This window comes from Andrographis paniculata, unplaced genomic scaffold (genome assembly GCF_009805555.1).
Source record: "Andrographis paniculata isolate CXL003 unplaced genomic scaffold, ASM980555v1 Contig19END, whole genome shotgun sequence".
In the NCBI taxonomy this organism is placed as follows: Eukaryota; Viridiplantae; Streptophyta; class Magnoliopsida; order Lamiales; family Acanthaceae; genus Andrographis; species Andrographis paniculata.
Window position 1 is genome coordinate 1,227,988 of NW_026137479.1, and position 20,531 is coordinate 1,248,518.

The 20,531-nt window shown below is 38.4% G+C and overlaps 3 protein-coding genes and 2 long non-coding RNA genes across 17 annotated transcripts; 3 read left to right on the forward strand and 2 right to left on the reverse strand.

Moving 5' to 3' along the window:
• Positions 1-679: 679 nt before the first annotated feature.
• LOC127244531 (F-box/kelch-repeat protein At3g27150-like) lies at positions 680-2,924 on the forward strand. Of its 3 annotated transcripts, none has more exons than XM_051265095.1 (2): positions 680-1,156; positions 1,511-2,924. In XM_051265095.1, the coding sequence occupies exon 2, from the start codon at positions 1,515-1,517 to the stop codon at positions 2,787-2,789; it is 1,275 nt and encodes a 424-aa protein (XP_051121052.1). In that variant the 5' UTR covers positions 680-1,156; positions 1,511-1,514; the 3' UTR covers positions 2,790-2,924. The 3 variants fall into 3 exon arrangements, with proteins under 3 accessions (XP_051121052.1, XP_051121053.1, XP_051121054.1); XM_051265096.1 differs by having other exon boundaries at positions 680-1,037; XM_051265097.1 differs by having other exon boundaries at positions 1,156-1,246.
• An 804-nt stretch (positions 2,925-3,728) lies between these two features.
• Positions 3,729-7,271, forward strand: LOC127244532 (uncharacterized). Of its 9 annotated transcripts, none has more exons than XR_007837225.1 (8): positions 3,729-4,287; positions 4,426-5,504; positions 6,020-6,110; positions 6,198-6,350; positions 6,426-6,500; positions 6,681-6,799; positions 6,914-6,926; positions 7,016-7,271. It is a non-coding gene; the product is annotated as an uncharacterized LOC127244532 (long non-coding RNA). The 9 variants fall into 9 exon arrangements; XR_007837222.1 differs by lacking the exon at positions 6,914-6,926 and having other exon boundaries at positions 4,426-4,639; positions 5,327-5,504; positions 7,005-7,271; XR_007837226.1 differs by lacking the exon at positions 6,914-6,926 and having other exon boundaries at positions 4,426-4,639; positions 5,470-5,504; positions 7,005-7,271.
• A 1,487-nt stretch (positions 7,272-8,758) lies between these two features.
• Positions 8,759-11,986, reverse strand: LOC127242085 (uncharacterized). 2 transcript variants are annotated; one of them, XR_007836685.1, is made up of 4 exons: positions 10,685-11,986; positions 10,235-10,592; positions 10,059-10,131; positions 8,759-9,900 (listed from the first exon to the last, which is right to left on the reverse strand). It is a non-coding gene; the product is annotated as an uncharacterized LOC127242085 (long non-coding RNA). The 2 variants fall into 2 exon arrangements; XR_007836684.1 differs by having other exon boundaries at positions 8,759-10,131.
• Positions 11,987-12,839: 853 nt separating this feature from the next.
• On the reverse strand, positions 12,840-15,542 carry LOC127244509 (plastoglobule-localized metallopeptidase 48, chloroplastic). Its single transcript, XM_051265055.1, has 8 exons — positions 15,168-15,542; positions 15,011-15,068; positions 14,705-14,772; positions 14,264-14,443; positions 14,050-14,146; positions 13,813-13,922; positions 13,569-13,702; positions 12,840-13,442 (listed from the first exon to the last, which is right to left on the reverse strand). Exons 1-8 carry the CDS (start codon positions 15,393-15,395, stop codon positions 13,292-13,294), a joined length of 1,026 nt encoding a protein of 341 aa, XP_051121012.1. The 5' UTR covers positions 15,396-15,542; the 3' UTR covers positions 12,840-13,291.
• An 894-nt stretch (positions 15,543-16,436) lies between these two features.
• LOC127244510 (probable phytol kinase 3, chloroplastic) lies at positions 16,437-20,056 on the forward strand. 2 transcript variants are annotated; one of them, XM_051265057.1, is made up of 7 exons: positions 16,437-16,886; positions 17,115-17,182; positions 17,279-17,410; positions 18,814-18,929; positions 19,085-19,199; positions 19,316-19,520; positions 19,792-20,056. In XM_051265057.1, exons 1-6 carry the CDS (start codon positions 16,770-16,772, stop codon positions 19,491-19,493), a joined length of 726 nt encoding a protein of 241 aa, XP_051121014.1. In that variant the 5' UTR covers positions 16,437-16,769; the 3' UTR covers positions 19,494-19,520; positions 19,792-20,056. The 2 variants fall into 2 exon arrangements, with proteins under 2 accessions (XP_051121014.1, XP_051121013.1); XM_051265056.1 differs by lacking the exon at positions 19,792-20,056 and having other exon boundaries at positions 19,316-19,784.
• The last annotated feature ends 475 nt before the right edge of the window (positions 20,057-20,531 follow it).

Below are 20,531 nucleotides of genomic sequence, written 5' to 3' on the forward strand. Positions count from 1 at the left end.
ACATGCTATGATTTGATTATTAATTATACTAGTATAGTGTGGTGGTATATTAGTATGCTGCCGCTATTGGTGTGACTTGGGACACAGTCAGAAATGCAATGCAAATCCCCAATCACTAAACAAACTGCAGAGAGGATGGATGGATGGATGGATTCTGGAGAGACAACGCATTACTTTTTGGGGATTATTAAACAAAAAGAGATCAGTGGAAGTTTAAAGAACACGACACACACACACACATATATATATATATATACAAGAAAATAATAATTAAAAAAAAAAAAAAAAAGTAGAGTAAAGAAGAAGAGGCGGTGAGTCATCAATTCATTCGTTCGTTCCACTCTCGAGGGCTGTGCCTGTAACAGTGCGACACGATTCCTCCTCCTGTAATCCTGTTGCTGCATCATCTCTCTCTCACCCGTCACCACCCACCAACCTAATTAAATAAAAAAATACGAATAAGTTCATCCATCTTCAAGAAGAATAATTAAATAATAAATAAAGAAACAAGGCCTCTTTACCGAGTAGTACGCCCCGCCAAAGCCAATGCCAATGCCAATGCCAGCCATCCCGCTTGACTAGAGAGATTAGATTTAATATTCATTCGTTCCATCCTCCCCCATTACAATACAATAATAAATTCCCTCTCTCTCTCTCAATTTCAGCATCCAGCAGCCACCAGCACCGCCACCACCATCAGCAGCAGCAGCATAAGTATATTCCCCCACTCAAACTGCCAACGGACGAACCAACCAACCAACCAGCAAAAGACGCATTATCTTATCTGACCATCCATCATCCAGGAAGCAACCATCCGCAAGTCTCCTGCTTCCCCGAGATTCAAGACCCGACCCCATCCTGTCCCATTCAATACTTGTTTATTCATGCAAGGGTCCCAGACTCCTATGAATCCACCTCCCAGCTGCCCTTCCGCCGTTACTGCTTCCCTGTTGTTGCCCCCAATCCCAATTCCAAACCCCAACCCTAACCCTAACCCTGCACCTCCATTTCCCTATAATACATACATTTTTCCTTGGGTATGATTCTTCTACCTTGTTTAATCATACCAACTTTCCGGACATTTAAAATTTGTGAAGCTCTTGGCTTTTTATACAGTACAATGCTTTTCCTCTCCATAATTCTTGATATTTTGTTGGTGCGTGTATTTCTCTCCTCCTCTCTACTTACCTTTTTCCCTTCTTTCTTGTATACTCGGTCGAACAACTGAAAGATGTTTCCATAGCTGGTTTGTGATGTGTTGTATTGATTTGTTCCCCTTGATGTATTTATTGTCTCTTATGTGGTATGAACTTTCTTTTGGGTGTTTTTAAAGTAGGGCGCCGCTCCATGATTTTTGGAGCAAATTTCATCTCCTCCCCTGCCCAAACTCTGTGACATTTTGTTTCCTAATATTCATATTGTTTTGTTTACAGATATATATATTTTTTTACATGCTTTATTTATTTAGATTAAAATTTGAAGAATTGCTCTTGTTTGGAATTCCTGTTAGATCAATGGCTGAAGGGCCCATCATAGGTGATGAAGAGGAAGAGGGTAGTTTTGATCAACAAGATCTTGGACTGGATTTGAACCTTAGTTACAGTGGCTGGCCGACCACCACCCTTGACATATCTTCTTCCCCAAGAAGGATTAGGATGTCGGAGAATGGTGCTAGAATCTACCCATCTGATTGTGCTAGCACTGAAGGTTTGTCCAACGAAGGACCTCAGGATGCAGATTATTCCGTTTCATCTCTTAGCTACGAGCTAGAGAGCCTAATTTTCGCGAGATTCCCAAGATCCGAGAATTGGAAGTTATGCTTGGTGAACAAGAGGTGCCTGTCACTTTTAAAAAGCGGGGAGCTTTACAGTATCAGGCGGGGCATAGGATTCACAGAGCCGTCTGTTTTCATGTCTGGAGCTGGCCAAAGTAGTTGGTGGGCATTTGATGGTGAATTCCAATCCTGTAGGAAGCTTCCCCTTCTCCCTTCCGATCTTTGTTTTGCTAATGGAGACAAAGAATCACTGAGTGCTGGCACTCATCTGCTTGTTTCTGGCAAAGAAATTGAAGGTCTTGTAATTTGGAGGTATGAACTTGTGAAGAACAAATGGTACAGAGGCCCGTCAATGATCACCCCGAGATGCCTGTTTGCATCAGCAACGGGGGGCAGCTGTGCCTATGTGGCCGGCGGGATGGCGTCGGGGCTGGCGGGCGGAGTCTTTAACACTGCTGAAAAGTATAACCCCGACAACAGATCATGGGTGCCGCTTCCCCGGATGATAAAGAGGAGGTATCTTTGCGCGGGATGCTACATGGACGATAAGTTTTATGCAATCGGGGGGAGGAACGAGGATGGGGAACTGACTTGTGGTGAGTTCTTTGACGAGAGGGAGAACAGATGGGAACTGATACCAGACATTCTGAAAGATGATCCAGTGAGGTCGTCCCAGTCACCACCCCTCCTGGCTGTGGTGAACAATGAGCTGTACTCGCTGGAGGCGTCTTCGAACCAGCTGAAGGTGTACTTGAAGAAGACCAACACGTGGAAGCAGTTGGGGGCAGCACCAGTGAGGGCCGACAGCCACCGGGGCTGGGGGGTTGCGTTCAAGTCGTTGGGGAAACAGCTCCTAGTCATAGGAGCATCTGCTGCTGCTGCTGCTGCGGACCACATGTCCATATACACCAGCTGCCCTGATCCAAACTCGACTGAACTGCAGTGGAGACAGCTTGACAGTGCTGGGAATTGCCTAAGCCACTTCATCTTAAACTGTTGTGTTATGGTGGCATAGATATAGGTCTATGTCCATTTTACCCATTAGCCAGCCATCTATGTTATGTAATATAATGTGATGTTTCTTCTGTTAGCTGCCTGCCTGCCATGGAGATGGAGCGGGACGTATTTATAATTTATGGTTGTTTCTTCATGATCGTGTTATGAATACCTACCTACCGGCTACCACTGAGCTGCTGATTCACTAATCATATTCCAAGACTTGTCCCTACATAGAGAGAGTGCTAATGCTCGCCATTGAAGACAGTACAGTACTCACACCCACACCCACACCCACACCCATCGGCAATAGGAGCTGCGGGCTTTTAGCAACTACTCCCCATTCGTCATCCAAAATATTTTCTGACATCTTATCGATTAATATTATATATATATATATACATATAATTTATTCATTTAAAAAATCAGCCATTCAATTAAAAAAATATATATTTATATTAAAAATAATATAAATTATTATTTATTTTAAATTTTCTAATACTTTTTAAACATTAAAATTTTAATATATTACCTTATAAAATATTGAGACAATCTTAAGTAATTTTCTATAATTTTAATTTAACAAAGATTATATCACTATTAATATATTAAAAATAATTCAAATATTTGCGTATCTATATTTGAATGAACAATTTGAATGAAATTTCAATTTATTTTATAGTAAAATAAAGAATTTCACATTATTTTTACTTTTGATGTGATATATATATATATAAAAATAAAGAATTAAATATAATAATTCAAATTTATAAAATAATACTCGTTCTATATATTATATTCACGCTGCCGTTTATGTTATTTTTTTTTAAAAAAAAATAATTACTTATTTTAATTTTATTTTAAATTTTTTAAAAAATTTTAATTAAACTAATTAATTATTTAAAATAATATACAGAGAAAATAAAAAGTTATTTAAAATTTATACTACCAACGTCAATCAAGGGTTCCCTCACACACAAACCTATAGGCGGCAGCGACTCGAGAGGGAGAAAGGGGGAGAAGAGAATGGAAGAGAGGTTCGGCCCCTGTGCAACTCGATACTGTCGAGCGACGGCGACGGTGTTGGTGATCCCAGTCTGTATTCGTTCTCGAATTCTTTTTATGAAAACATAAGAATGTGGCGGTAAGAAGCGCTAGGCGACGGCGACGGCGATCGAACCCTAGTCCATGTTTGAATTCCTATAAATCATGTTCCTAATTTCAATCCAGTTGTGTTGACAGTCCAATTTCAATCCAATTATCTCGGACTCTCTTCGTCTTTGGCTTGGCCTCGGAAACCCTATTCCCGAGGGGAATGGAGGAGGAACTGTTGGTGGGGGCATGACAAAGGGGGACTTCCTTCCCTCCGCAAAAGTCCCCGGCGATGGAGTGTACTCGTGTTCTACTGTCAAACAAGGGAACATTGAAGCATTTGTCATTGCAAAGGGTGTTCATACCTTCATTGGGAAGTCTGCTCCCTTGGTTGACTCTACTAACCAAGTGAACAGTTTAAAAAGGTGAGTACCTGTAATGAATAAACAGATTTGTTTTCTGAATTACATCTTGTTGTGTTTCTTTCTTGATCGCTTCAATTCTACGGTTGTTTTTAGAAATGCCACACTTTTCTCACAAACTGCTGTTGCATGGCTTTGAAGGTCTTGATTGCGATTGCGACTTTCTGCATAGACTCTATTGCTGTGCGATTGGTGGTTGAGATCATTGTGATGTACGCTATTCAGCACCGACAATTCACTTATTGTCCAGCAATGGGGTAGTTTCTTGTGCTTCTCACTTGGAGAAATTCCTACTGCAATGTCAACCGTATTGTCTATTAATATGACAATTAGTTCTCATCGTCTGTCTCAAGAGGTAGTGTTCTACCTACTTTTTGGGATCTACATTTATTTAGCTATAATTTCAGAATTTACTTTCTTAAGTTACAATTTTTGTTAGTTACAGTTTTGTTATTAATATCTCCGGAAGTGATAGCTAAAAGAATGACAACAATTGAAGAAATGAATGGTATGGATGTGCTCTGCAGTGATAAAATTAGAATTTTGACATTGAAGAAAACTAGAGTGTTGAGAAAATCATTATTGAAGTCAAACTCTGTTTGCAGTTAATATATCACACTGCATTCAATTATTGAATCCTGTTTGGATCTCTGAAAAACAATTGTAACTCTTTGCAAAAGGAGTTGATCCAGATACTGTTGTTTTAATGATTGCGGGAATATCTCAATTGGAAAATCAAGATGCTATTGATGCAGCAGTGGAGGGGATGCTTGCTTTGATACGAGTGATTTATTTATGCCCTTCGTAAAATCTTCTATATTTTGTATCTGATGTTGGCCATCTGTATTTATATTACATGATGCATCTCTGAATTTGATATTGTGAACTCCATATGGGGTTATCTTATTTATATATCAATTTCCCCTCTGAAAAAAGATTAAACTAGAACAACTGGATGAATGCACCTTTGAAGCTCGATGCCCTTATCATTGGGGGATCTCTTTTGCTGTCCTTGGTATCGTAATTGGCTGTGTTGTTGTAGGTTCTTGAAGCTTGATGCCCTTGCCATTGTTGGGGCCATCCCTTTTGTTGTCCTTGGTATCATAATAGGGTGCATTGTTATAGGATCCAGTTTCCTGGAATTTTCATATGTTGTATTTGAATTGTGAGTGGCACCAAATGCAGATGCAGAATGTTGCAGATGGAAAGTGCCTTGCAAGGTAAATTCCTTTTTGTTAGACGATAGTATGAATTGGATAGTTTTTCCATTGTTGAATAACCTTTATTATACTTAATATTATTTCCTATATAGAAAATGTACTTGCCCTTCAGGTTTTATCTACTTTGGCCATCAAGCTGCAAAGTAAACAATTTCATTACTTTTATGTAGTAGTTTTAATGGCTGTTGGCATTTCTGTAACTTTAAATGAGGTTTGTAATACCACCTCCCACCCCCCCTCCTTTTTTTTTTTCTTTTCTTTTCTTTTTTTCTCTTTAATCAATTTTGCACTTTCACATTGCGCTCTGCAGCATAGTTTTAGTTGCTTCTGTACTATATTTGCCAATTCACTATTAGTTGATCTCATCTTAAATATCCCAAGGATTTGAACATGGCATGCCGTACTTAAACATATTATCGTATTGAATTTCCTGAAGCTCCCCGGCTTGCTACCCATATTACTACACTATGTTCAAGAAATACCGTCTGATTAATGAACATCTTTAATTCTTGCAGGTGATTCATGCTGAAGAGATGGCTACATCCAAGCTTATGCAATTTGGCATTATGAAAAATATGTGATGCAGTTCAAGCATGGCCAAACAAGGTAGAAAGTGTGAGGACATCTAATTGGTTAGTTTTTCAGCCACTCATTGCCTCCTAACATGTTTTTCATTTCTTCTTCTCTTTTCAGATAAAGATCATGGTGTCATCCTATTACCTTGGGCTTGTTGGAAGCATTCTGAAGTGTACACTTTCGTGAAGATAATGAGCTTTAGGTTTAATTTTAAAACGTTCCACAAATGGATAACTGCATACTCTCAAACCTCCCTCCCCCAAAATAGATGTATGTTTTATATGTTGCGCATATAGATATGTATAATCTTTTGGGTGTGCCTAATCCTAAGTTTTTACCTTTCAGGATATATATGGTTTGCTAAGGCTAGGTGTCTATGCTGACAATATTTCTGATCATGATTCTTCCCATCTGCCTCAGGTGGTTGATCTACATATTGGATTAGTTTAAGAATTTTGTTTTTAGACCTGTCAGGAGTTGTAAGTGCTGTAAGGAGTTGCGTTCTTCCAACTCTAACCAAGACCAAGACCAAGACCCACATGCATCATACATAGCTTTCCTCAAATTGACTTTTAATTCATTTTGATTCCTTTATTGCAGTCCAGGAAGGAATAATGCATTAGGTCCAAGGCCACCAGCACTCTTTTTGTTTCTTATGAAATCCCTAGGAGTCAAAATGGTTTCTTTCTGATGAAAGCTCTAACAAGATTTTTCACAAGGTATCTATCTATTATCTATCTCTAACACGGTCTTGATAGCTATTTGCTTATAGATGTAGAAATCTAATATTACTATCGCTGTTGTGCTCCCTGATCAATGACTGCTTGCTGCAGGGTTATGTGTAATGTATGTATCTAGCTTGTATGTTCTCATTGTGACTTCAGTTTATTGATTAGCCCCGAGACTCACAGAATTTGGAATTAGCGAATTGGCAGTTGAATTGAATGAAAGCAGCAGAGCAGAGCAGAGCAGATTGCATGGCTGTACGGGGCGATGAAGGGCCGCTCTTTCAGGTGACTTCATTATCGGACGAATTCATTCATATAATAAAATCGATGAGTTTGATTTTAGTTTCATTTGTTTCATATAGATATAGATATTCATCAATCTTTTTATATCATTAAGCTGTGTTTCTGTAACTACTTTTGCACTTATCGCTAATATTCATTATGTAATTTTTAATTTAAAACATGACATTTCGAAATATTTTATAAGTAAAACATTATATATTTTCTACTAAAAGTATCTATTAGAAAAAAGTAAACATATACTCGTCTTGGCGCACACTGTGTCCATCCAACGGGCAAAATGCAGGAAAGGCCATGAGATGTCTCTCTGGGTCCATTCAGTCCAATGAGTTCTATAACGAGACAATTTAAGCCCAATATTCATACGCCCTTGTTTGGTCGGTACAGAGCCGGCAAGGAAACGTGCTGTCCATACAGCCCAATGGATCATTCACTAGCTGCGCCCTTTTAAACCACATAATTCAGCCCGGCCCATGATATGTACAATGCGAACCACGTGCAGTATCCCAGAAACCGCCAGGGTCGTGTTGTCGGCAAAGTCCAATCCGACATATTGTTTTGCCTTTGCGGGCCTATAGGCTAGTATCTAGACTATGGCATATTTGGCCCAATATGTTAACGGACGGGCCCGTATGAAAGGCCTTGTGCACGTGTGTTGCTACTCCAGACCAATCTGACGGTTGCACGTGCTGCCTCCCAGAAACCGAGAGACAGGGTCGCAGGCTGTCCGCAAAGCCCCAACCGTCAGATATCTTGGTGAATTGGGCCTCTAAAACCCAATATTTTGCAACATGGGCCTTCTCTTAGCCCAATATATTAACAGAGGAGCCCATAGACAGTGCATTGTGCTGTCGGTCAGGAGCCGACAAGGGGCCACATGTATTCCCAGCATATCCACATGGTCTTTCCCAAAATAAGACAAGGACACATGCAGTGCACCAGGCCTAATGTTTGGGCGACTCAGGCCCATTATTATGTCTTTATTGGGCCTAGTCTGCCCTGAGCCGATAAGACCCTTTCCTGTATTCCGCAGTCACGTGCTGTCGCCCAGTTCTATGCGGCCCAATATTTTGTCTTTGACAAAAATACTATAATAGGCAAGCCCATACAATGTCGGTCCTGAGCTGATAGGGTCATCTGCTATCATTACAAGCCCATTTGGCCCATTTTGTACTGTACAAAAAGGCCCTTCGTGGCATGGCGGGCTAACAGGTCCATCTTCTTATGGCCATGCTCTTACAACAAAGCACGCACGGTCAGTTGAGAGCTGTTAGGCCCTAAAGATTGGCCCATTCGGAGCACGTCCTGACAACAAATTGGTTTGACCGACGTACGATCAGATCAGTGCCGGCGCGGCATCTTAGTGCTGTCGACCGCGGCCTATCGGCTCATAAAGTTGGGTACGGTTGATCATATATGTGGGCTGACTGCTCGACCGAATCAACCCAACTTAACTTGTGAGCTGGAATGAATAATTTATATATATTATCCGTATGCAATATACCAAATGTACACTATCACCGGCATTGCGTAATTTTTTTAAATAATAATAATAATAATAATAATAATAATAATGAAATTGTATACAACTCTACATATGCGCAACAACAAAAAAGTGTAGCTGAATGATTGCTTAAGAAAATCAAAATACTATGAAAAATTACAACAACAGAAAGACAGAATTCAACCTATTCACTAACATGTTATCAGACTTTATATTGCAATGAAATACACCTTAAGACGATTGCAAACTTTGGGAGAAAGCCGATGTGGCTGGAAGTAACGAAAGAAAATCGAGCCATCTATCAAGAGAAAACTAAAACAATGTACATAATAGCATATTGTACCTTTTTCCCAACAAGGAGAATGTCATCGGCTACTAGAACGGATAATCATAGGAAGAGCAACAGAAAAATGCAATGAAGCTTACCTTTCTGTTAATGCAACAAAAGGAGCATCCAAAAGAACATCACACAACCTATCCAAATGTTTGTATTCCATCCTGTGAAGCAGGGAGAACTTAGAACTATGGCAAAGACAATGACAAGTACAAAATCCTATTTAAAGTTTCACTCATTAAGCAAAAGCTAAATCTCTGAGTTTTAAGTGACAAATGATAAAAAAACTTAGATTGCCTCACATACCTTAAACAGGTTTCCTCAGTTAAAACAAATAAAACTAAAATCAAGCACATCAATTATTATTGATTCCCCTAATAATAAGGTCACCTGAAAGTACAATCCCATTCAGATAGGCAATGTGCTTTGTAAACGGCCAATAGGCAAATTTGTTACCCAGCAGCCTCATCAAGAAAAAGCAAAGCATCAACAGTTCATGAATCTAGTCAACACAATGTGTCTCACTACATTATCAATAATGTGAAGACATGATAATGACAAAACCAAGTCATAATCAAGCCATATAATTAGAAATACACCTCCCAAACATGTTACCATCAAGCCATATATGATCATAACGTGACAGCCAAAGAAATGACATATGCCATCGAATTTTTATTTTTCTTTGGTTGGTGACCACTTTCTGCAAAGATACACAATGAGAAGCATCAATAGTAAAGAAAGGCGAAAAAAAATAAAAATAATTCCTGATACAACACAGACAAACAAGCCTCTCTATGCGGACAAAATCTCCCATAATAATAGTAACGCTAAGCATCATAATTTGGTTGAGTTTGCAAAGCCAAGGTATTGTAGATGTTCATGCAATGACATTTACCAATAGCTGGTTCATTCTGCTTTAACAAGATAGGCTATGAGCTTCTCTGTCTCAATCTGACATAATAAAAAAGCACAATCTCTTACAAAATATAAGGCTGGGTTTTTCTTTTCCATCAAGTTTTTACTATTCAAAAAATGGACAGGGGAGGCTAAAGGGTATGCAATCATCTAAATGAGGAACTTTAAAAAATTAAGAAAACAAATATCATTACACTCAAGAGCGTGTACACTTCAGGTTGTTTTCCATAAGCCCTTCAGGCAGTAGGTTGATACCATGATATTTATCTTGAAGGGAAGAAAGAAAAAAAAATAGAAAGTAAGAAATGCATGTTAAGAGGCAATGAGTGGCTGCAAAAGTTAACAAATAAGGGTTCCTTGCAATATCTACCTTGTTTGATCCAAACCGAAGTCAGCAATAGGAAATATCACCTCTGTAGCTGCACCAGCCGATGGCCCCCCCCACCACAGCACCAGCCTGCCCCACTTCTTCATCCCCAACATGCCCAGAGTCACAGCACCAGTCCCAGAAATCTGCTCAATCACACTACACTCAATCTCTCACCCCTCATCCACACCCCAAATACTCAGCTAATAACCCTGTCATTCCTCCACCATCTATTGGTCATCTTCCGGATGATACACCATACATAACCCTCCACACACTTATCAAGCTGCAGTTTGCCCACCTACTTCTCATCCACCCACTAGTCCTCTTCTCTCCTTCTCACTCAACAATTTCATGGACCCTGCTCAGTATTTAAGAGTCATCCGGTCAATTTGGTCCAGGACATTTAGGTACTTTTGGTCATCATCAGGGCTCAGGGAACTAAATGCTTACAATAGTTCTCCATAAAAGTACAGAAAGAGCTCCCCCTTGGAGGCATTGCAACAACCTTCCCCTGGTATGGGTCAGAACGGTGGAAGTGGCTATCCACATCTGCCTACTGCACGAAACCTCAGGCACTGCTGTCAGTTTTTGCAGTAATCAATTGTTTCACATAACTACATGAATTGCAAAAGAAGCAACTAATTGCTTTAAGGAGCAGCCTCATTAACAGTGATGATGGTATAGAGCTGAAACTGGCTTCATAAATAAGTTGAATTTATCAAAATAATAAGAAGAAGAAGAAAGAGAAAAAGAAATCTAACTACAACAGTATTAAAAAAATTGCAAAGGAAATCTTCAAACATCACAGCCAAATAAAAACGTTGCAATAACTTCTTTATTAAGTAAATAAATTGATAATACAATGATAACCCAGATTGGACAAATATAGAGTTACAAAAGGCAAATCAGACCAGTTTACAAAATGAAATTACGAGGGCACCCAAAAAATCCTCCATAACAAGTGAAAACAATAACAAACAAAACAGATGAGAATTCAATTCACAACAGCCCCAATCAGCACTTATAGCAAGGGAATCTTAAGCAGAGAAACCCAGCTAGGCATTTGAATTTGAAAGCCATTAACACAGAATCTAGATTGAATAAAAAATATTGTGATGGCCTCCTCTTTATGCAACGCCTCAAATTGATCCCCAAAATTTTCCAAGATTGGAACCGAATTTCAGAAACCCCTCTTTGTGCAAACAACGACGAGATCATTCAATGCTCGCCCATTTGATACCAAGATCAAAAGGGGGGTTTACAGGTTTTATACTTAGATCACAAAAATCGTATCGGCCATAACGAAACCCCGATTACGAGTACGAAATAACACAATATTACAACTTCAGTGCCAGAGACAAGCTGCGGTGGCTGTGAACTTCTCGTTCATTCAGACAATCCATATACAGACAAGCTTATAAACGACCAAAAATGGAAGCAAAAACAACAATGCCAAATAGTTTGATTCAAAATAATATTCAAATAGAAAACCCCGCGCCTTTTTCCCAATCTCGACGTAGAGGCCGGCACTTTGACTTCGAAACCTAAAACTTAGGAACCGTCGTTCTCCGGGTGAGAAACGCGATGGAAGCCGCGTGCGCACGGGAGGGAGTAAACATGGAACGCCCTAATCACGGCTCATCCAAACACCAACTGTTGGTCGGTTTCGACGATTAATTAGGCGGACGAATGGTAGTACAAAATACATATGCCGGAAGACTTGTCATGGCAAATATTATTATATTATATTATTATTCCATAAGAAATACGCCTAGTGGAGCTAAACCTCAAAAACGTGTTCGTATGATCGAATAGGCAGGCTGGAAGGAAACGTTTTAATTTTAACGCATTAGTCATCTTTTACATTAACCAAACTTGCCTCGATGGTTGGAATAAAATGTCGAGAAAATCTAATTTTCGAATCACGATTTTAATTATAGTTAGACGGTTTCGATTATGCTAGCTTGTTATTATTTTTTAAATTTTAATTTTAAATTCGATAAATCTTTATCTTATTGTAAAAAAAGTATAAATAATATTTAAAATTTATAAAATAATTATTGATTAGTCTATTTTTTAAAAGATTGAGAGTGAAATTAATATATATTATAATAATAATAAAAAAATAACCTTTCAAACCCATTAATTTGATAGTAAAATTTTCAAAACAATTTAAAGGCAGTTGAATCGGTAATTCAAAACCTAATAAGCAAGTCTAACCATAGTAAACATTAACTATATATACATATATATATATATATACACTCCCCTCTATCCCATAAAAGATGTTTGGTTGAGAGTTGACACGGAATGTAAAACACTGAGAGTGTATTTTTTATTTTTTATATTATTTTAAAAATCAATCTTACATTTGAAACATCACATCAACCCATATTTATATCGGTTCCAATTCAAAACTTTTATTATTCAAAATCCAAACCCCCAAACAAACACAACCTAAATTACCATTTTTTTAAAATTTTAAAAAGTACATTTAACTAATAATTAAGGATAATTGTGAAAAAATAAAAATAATTTTATTGTAAAGTGTGAATCAACTATTACTAAATTAAAAACAACTGTTTTGGATGATACGAAGGGAGTGTATTAATCAAAATGTACTTTTATATATATATATATATCATTCCGATATTAGGTCTATCGGGATACTTAAATTTTCCTACTATTCATTCTATCCTATTACTATAAAATAAATTATATTTAAACAGACAAGATAACTTATAAATCATCCTAATGCCATGAAGGCTAAAAATGTTGCAACTAGGGATTGGAATGAACCGATGGTTGTGGGCTGGAGGCGGGGCCAGGCGCCAGATGACATATACATGACATTTCCCTTCTTGAAAGTCTTGCCTACCCTACCCTTCCCTAGTTGATTCATAGAAGAATTTTGAGAAAGATTTCCTGCCTTTCCCATTTTTTTTTTTTTTTTTAATAATTTTAAAAATATCATCGTATCACCTCAAATTTACCTTATTATGAATATGGATCATTTATTTATCTACAAGCAAAAAATATGATCATCTTCGTCGATCATCAATTCATCATCATCCGATGCTCAACATTTTGCACTGAGTTGACCCATTTCTTTAAAAGAGACTGATACTCTCCGCTCCTAGACCATTCATCAATCTCTCGTGCCCGTAGCACCGGCAGAGGATGTGAAAGTTGTCTTGCTTGAGCGTTCCTGCGTAGTGTTTCGGTTTCAGCAAGGTCGGTCAATCAATCAATATATAGTGTAATTAATTAATCAATACCACAACATAAGCATAGAATATATTATCTACATACAAGCAAGGAATCATCACCCCACCTTATATACCACCCAACTGGGCTAGAAGCAGCTTTTTCATAGGAACGAGCTTGCTCCAAGAAGGCATCAACATTTAACTCGTCAGCCACCGAGGGGCACCCACCCGCTAATTTCATCAGAACAGATACCACCACCTCTTGTGGGGGCATACACCAGGACAACGGATGGTTGGTTAAATGGATTTGTATTCATAAGCACACTTGATAGACGATACGGCAAGCTATTAATCCCACATAATATCTACCTTTGGGTCGCGAGAGACCAGAAGAGCTGCCCGATCACAAGTCAGTTCTGCTGCACGGAGCCAGCGCAGGAGCTGTTCTTCTAGTCTCTCTGCTACGAAGGTACCAACCCCTGTGAGATAGGAGGAGTTTTTAAGCAAGCAAGGATCACATCTTGTGACAGTGAACAACATTCTAAGCTTCCACATGAACACAACTAAGAGCAATCCATCTGATTCAAGCCGAAAACTAGATCTTACCTGGTAAAGAATATGCTCCAAGAGTAAGAATATTGGCGAACGTAAGCCATACACCATGGTCGCATTTTAAATGGCCCAACTCATGCGCTAAGACAGCCTGCACGCAGAACATTATTTAAACAAGAACAATAACCCCATTAAGAAACTCAGATGCAGTTGTAAGATTGGCTGCATCTATAAGTATGTGTCGTTATTGGAGAAGGTAAATGTGGACCTGCAACTCCTTTCTTGACAAAAGCTCCACTAAGCTTGTATGAACAACAATAAATGGTTTCTTTCCGTTGATAGCTAAAGTATATGCATTGGGCACAGGACTTTGCCGCAGATACAAGTCTGGAGCTCCAACACTAAGCATATTGGCAGCTTCCACCAGCAACTTATGAATTTCAGGGAGCTGAGAGAGACAAAGAAATATGTGTTCAGCGGTTGTACAAATGCACATCGGTCATTCTAAACTAATTAAAAAGTAACATGAAATTCTAAACGTGTTGAAAGTCATAAATCAGGATATCAAGAAAAACCACCCAAGGATTTCAGATGATCAGTAAGCGAGAGAAAGAAACTTATGTGACAACAAGAAAAAAACAAGAAGAAGGTGCAATGTGATTTTTTTCCAACAGAAGAATAGCATGGGCACACGGTTAAAAAATAAAACCTGATTTTCAGAAACAAGAACGGAAGTCCCTATATTCTCCAGAAGCATGATCTGCTCAGCAACAGAACCTGAAAGAATCTAATTGTAATTTGTAAAGCTACAGAGAAAATTTGCAAATGAGGCTTGCCTTAAGTTGCTAAGCAATGAAAAGTTGAAGCAGCGGATTGAGAACGGCTATAAGGATACAAGTATCAACGGGACTTTATATTTCGTATTTAATAGAAACCCCTAATTCAGGTGAAGAATATTTTTAACCTAGCTACCACTTTCAACCAAGAATTGATCAGGAATAGCAGCAGTCCGTACCTAACAAAGCTTTTCCAATTTCGTTTAATCCTGGAATCGCTCTCAAAATCAACGTATTCTGTATCACATGATGAAATAAAACGTCTAAAAAAGGAAGCCACAAAGTGCGGGGGAAGGAGCCAATAATTGGGAATAGTTCAAGATAAAAGGAAGTCACTTGTTTGTCGAGAGGGTGTCTGAAGTCATCAGCGTCGAGATCGCGAGTGGCCGCGGACGAAGCGACTCGGCAAACAAGCTTTTTCCGCGTCTGTTTAGTTTTGAGCAGTTTAAGGTGGAGTCCCCCACGGAAGGCAATCGACGGCTTATACGAAGTATGAAAGGAGAAACAAGTAGAAGAGAGCTTGTCGGGGAAAGCCATTGAAGATGGAGAAAGAAAGGCCGGCATGAGTACGAGTATGAGTATGAATGAAGTCCAGATGCGTGGGCGGCGTCTGGTTTGTTCCTGAAGCGTATCCTCTTGTTTAGGTCCACATTATGTCCCATTTGATTGATGTTTTCTGGTAATTATTTGCCGCCGTTTCGCTTTCCGTAATAGTTGGAAAGAAGATGGAGGAGGAGAAGAAGCAAGAAGAAAAGGAGGGGGTGTTTGTTTCGATTTCAAATGAGATATATCTATATGTGAAATAAAAATAAAAAATAATTATGAATTATGATATTATTTTTTATTTAATTAATAAATTTAATATATATAATAAAAAAATTAGAATATATATTTAAATAATATATAATATGAGATGTTTTATAAAAATAAAAGTGTATTTTAAAAATATATATATATAAAAATCAATTAATAAGAATATAAGATGGGTATGTTTTTTTACTCAAATTTTTTTAAATTTTATTATTTGGATTTTATTTTTATTTAAAAAAAATTATTTTTTTTTTAAAATATTTCATTAAATATTATTTTAATACCAAATTCAAACAAAAATTTTAGAAAGAGTTACGAAAAGAAACATAGAAACACACCCTTATTCACATCGCTCCGTGAACAAGTCAGTCAAGTCAAGCGAAGCCAAGAGGCAAATTAAAAAGCTTTCCGTCTCTCTCATGAAATTGATTACTATATTATATCATGTCATCATATAATCCTATCCTATCATCATCATTCACTCATTCTTGAGTTCCAAATATCCAAGTTGAAGGGCAATTTGCAATGCACCTTAGCTTTTCAGGTTTAACAATAACGTCTAACTAAACCGCTCCTCCTCCTCCCTCACTGGTCTGCTGCACGCACTTATACAATTTTAACATGCCATTGAGTGCTCCGCTCATCCCTCCCAACTCACTTCCTGCGAGTGAGTGGTAGTAACAGAGAGAGACACACACACACTTGACTTGACTGGACGCAAGCTTGCCTCCCCCTCCCCCTCCCCCTCCTCCATTTCCATCTATCGATCGATCTACCTGTAAATGTAGCTACACATTCTCTCTCTCTCTACTCAGTGTCAGTGTCGATGTCTGCTACTATTGTTTCTTATAAATATTGTCAAAGCTAGCTAGCAGTCCGTCAGTCCAAGTCCTCCCTCTCACCCCTACGTACATGAGATGAGTCATGAGAGTACATATTAACCACCCCGGCCATCATCATGTTCATATCATATTATAGCCCAATCGTCTTCGCATTGCCCTCCTATCTCCTTGCTCCCACGCTTGCTACCACCCCTAGGCCCTAGCTACTTCCCCCCCGCTACCCTTCCTTCCTAATAAACGCCTTTCCCCAATCTCCTCAAAACAGACTTCTTCGCCGCTAGCTGCCATGTTTTCTGAAAACATCCTTGTCGGCGACATCATCGCTACCGGTCTCTCCGGTGGTGTTGTCTTGTCCTTGCTTAAAATCTGGGAGCAGACTGCCAAGAGAGGCTTCTTTGACCCGGTTGGCTCCGTCTCCCCAGCTGTTTTTAGCTGCCCCAATCCCGAACCCAATTATTACTCATCCATCACGTTTACTTTAGTTACGGATCAGGATTACGATTTTTTTGATATGGAGTTTTTTTCCCTGTAAACCCCATCATTTTGACATTTTCCCCTCTTTTATTATTGTTTTTATTTTTTATTTTTTATTTTTGAATCTCAGTTCCTGTCTCTCTGTTTCCCATATTAGAAACTAAACAGGAAGGTCGTTCATATTACTGTTGGATTGGCATTCATGCTTTGCTGGCCTCTGTTCAGGTAAAACTTTACACTGATATGTGTGAGGCCATTTCATTCTGGCATGGTATGGTAAGAGATCTATCTATTCATTGACCTTCCCGTACTATGTAACAGTTCGGGTCGTCACTGCGCATACTTAGCTGCTCTTGTTCCTGGTCTCAACATACTTAATATGCTTCTTGTGGGACTCGGTGTAATAAACGATGATGCAACTGTCAAGTCCATGAGCAGATTTGGAGACCATAGGTACATTTGCTTGTTCTACTTATATTTTATAATAGCGCAGTTAGAGCTGTTTCATGGCCGAGTGAGCTAAAGTATATGTCGTTCGAGCTCGAGCGACCTTGAACGTGTTCCGGTAATGGCTCGGCTCCCACTCGTTAAGGAGCCCAAGTTAACATAATAGGTCGCAAAAGACTTGGATTAAAGTTCAAGCTCGACTCAAAAGCAGTTATTATTATTATTTTAATTAAATTAATAAAATATATTCTTCTTATACACAATCTATTATAACTGCATCTTCAAACAAACAACAAAATGTATATATGAAAATATAATGACAAAATTAACCTAAATGTGAGCTTCACTTGTCTATCTCTATAAACCAGCCAGGTCGAGCTCTAAGTGTAATGTGTGTTTGATTGGAAAAAGATTCAGAGATATTCCCATCTATCTGTTTGAGATCATTGGCAGCGTAGTAGGCCTCGCAGCCACCCTAGCCAAGCTACTCATGTAACTGAATTTTTCTTGAGTTTTCTGGATAGTGATCAGCTGTGGCACATGCAGATAATGAAGTTTGATAACTACAGCTATGTCTTAAGAGGGTTTGTATTGCTAAGGTTAATGCTAGTTTGCAGTAATCAAGACTTTAAGCAGAAGTATGTAAGACGGGAAAATTTTAAGTGGTTATTTTTCAAAATATTTCACCATTTGAATTCTCCTATGATTAACCTAATCAATTTCTGACATGTGAGGAGGTTGATGCGAATGCTGCCTTGCTAGTTGATCTATGCAACCATAATTTAGTATTAAATAGAATATATGCATCTTAAAATAAATATTTGATTCATTTTAACTAGACTAGGCTTATTTGATTCATTGTACATAGATTACGTTCTTTATTTTTTGTTTTTCCTTACTTAGGTGTTTTGTACTCAATTGAGTGTAAATGAAATATAGAAAATACGCCTCTTCTTTCTTCCTCTCTTTGACATGATCATGGAAGTTACACTGGAAATGTTGAGGATTCTTAGTTCTGAGTTCTGGCACTAACATTTGGTTTGTTAATGTCAGCATTTACAGCAGGTAGAAGCCAATTTTAACATATCTGTGAAATGTTTCTGAAAAATGCAATCAGCAAATTTGCTGTGTTGGTCAGTTTAGTAGCTAGATACTCCAATAGATTAACAAGTGCTATCAACTCTTAAGTAAGCTTTCTCAGCTACTTTTATATATATATATATATATGTATATATCAAAAAGTGATTCAATTGTGCAAATTTGATAGTTGTATCTTGAGAAAGCGGATGCTCTTTAAACCTCTAGCACAATTTTGAAGGAGAAGGAGCACATTTGATATAAAGAAAATCGTGTCCAACACAAGCCTCAGATTTACCATATTATTTCTTTGTTGGCTTGTTGGCGTTCAGGGAACTACTCAAGGGGCCATTATACTATGCTTCCACAATCACTGTGGCTACCGGCATTTACTGGAGAACATCTCCCATAGCAATTGCAGCTGTGTGTAACCTATGCGCTGGTGATGGTATGGTACAGCTTTCTTAGTGAATCCACAACCCTGAATTTTCATGACAGCGGATAGATTATGGGATTATTATCTAATCTATTAACTAGAAATGTGGAACAGAGTATGTCGTGCTTTAAACTCTGGTAATTTATTTTGTGGCTTTGCTTTATCAGGTATGGCTGATATTGTGGGTAGGCGTTTCGGAAGTAAGAAGCTTCCTTACAATCGAAACAAATCCATTGCTGGTAGCATTGCCATGGCATGCGCTGGTTTCTTGGCTTCCATCGGGTAATGTGTTTTGCTGCTGCTGCTGCTGCTTTACGCTTCAGCTTATTAATTAATACTAATATATCATAATAATAATAATAATAATAGATCTTGGCTGACGGGAAATGTGAAAACAGATTCATGCTCTACTTCTCATCAATGGGGTACATGCAAGAAAGCTTTGAGATGGCGCTGGGGTTTTTGGTGGTGTCCATTTCTGCTGCATTAGCAGAATCCCATCCAATGAGCACTGAGGTTGATGACAATCTGACCGTACCCTTCACAGCCATATTGGTTGGGAGTTTACTTCTCTAAGTAGTTAAGATTGTTGCGTTCTTCCGTAAAATCAAAATGGATGATTGAACACCATCCAACAATGCATATTATGGTTCTGTGTACTCCATTGCTTATTGTCTCCCAACCATCCATTCATGTTCATAACAAGTGGAGATGGCGGAGTTGGTCTAAGGCAATTCCATTTAATCTCTTTCTCGGGATCTTATGATTGTCATTTAAAAGCAAGCATGTGAATTGGTATTTTATAGTCATTTTTTGCTACTTGACAATGTAATTGATAGCTCACAGAGATATGCATTTACAACAAGGTTGGATCATAATCAGTTGCATCAGCTTAATTCATGCGGTTTGCACCCGTCGACTTGCTTTTCCTTGACTACACTGGATATTTCTTTCGATTCTACTCATCACAGATTATTCTTCTTATTTGGCTTGTTGTTTATGTATAAGATTGTGTAGTTCCCGCCACTTGAGATCATACTGAATTGTTGTTTACGTATAAGCAATGTTATGCATGTAATATTGTAATATGCCTTTGGTCTTGTGTTGTTGCAAACAATTAGATACACTACTACACGTGCAAATGCCTTCAACTTCATCCTTGTTGCTCTAATATCCATTACGGTGCTACCTATAAATAAGATTTTAACAGCACCGGCAACCCAGGAATTATTCCTTTAGCTTGTTTGTCAAACATCCTCGTTCCTAACTTTATTTGATGTTGGTTTATATTTGATGGGGAGAAAGTCACATCCCTTTACATACTAGTTCTCATCAAACCCTTTTTTTTTTTTGGTTCTATTATCAAATTCAGCTCGTTGTTGCATTACATACCTTTATGTAACCACTGTATCTTTTGATTATGAATTTATAAGTCTGTTGGCATGCGACGAGGTATCTCTGTGTCTACATCAAATGATGACATGAGATGGGGTTGCCTGATAGATGGATGGGTCAAATTTGAGAAGTTTGGACCTGATGAGAAAAAAGGATAGCACTCATTTTCATTCATTCAGCCCGTGCGTGCGCGCCAGACTTCACTTGTTTCCGCGTGTT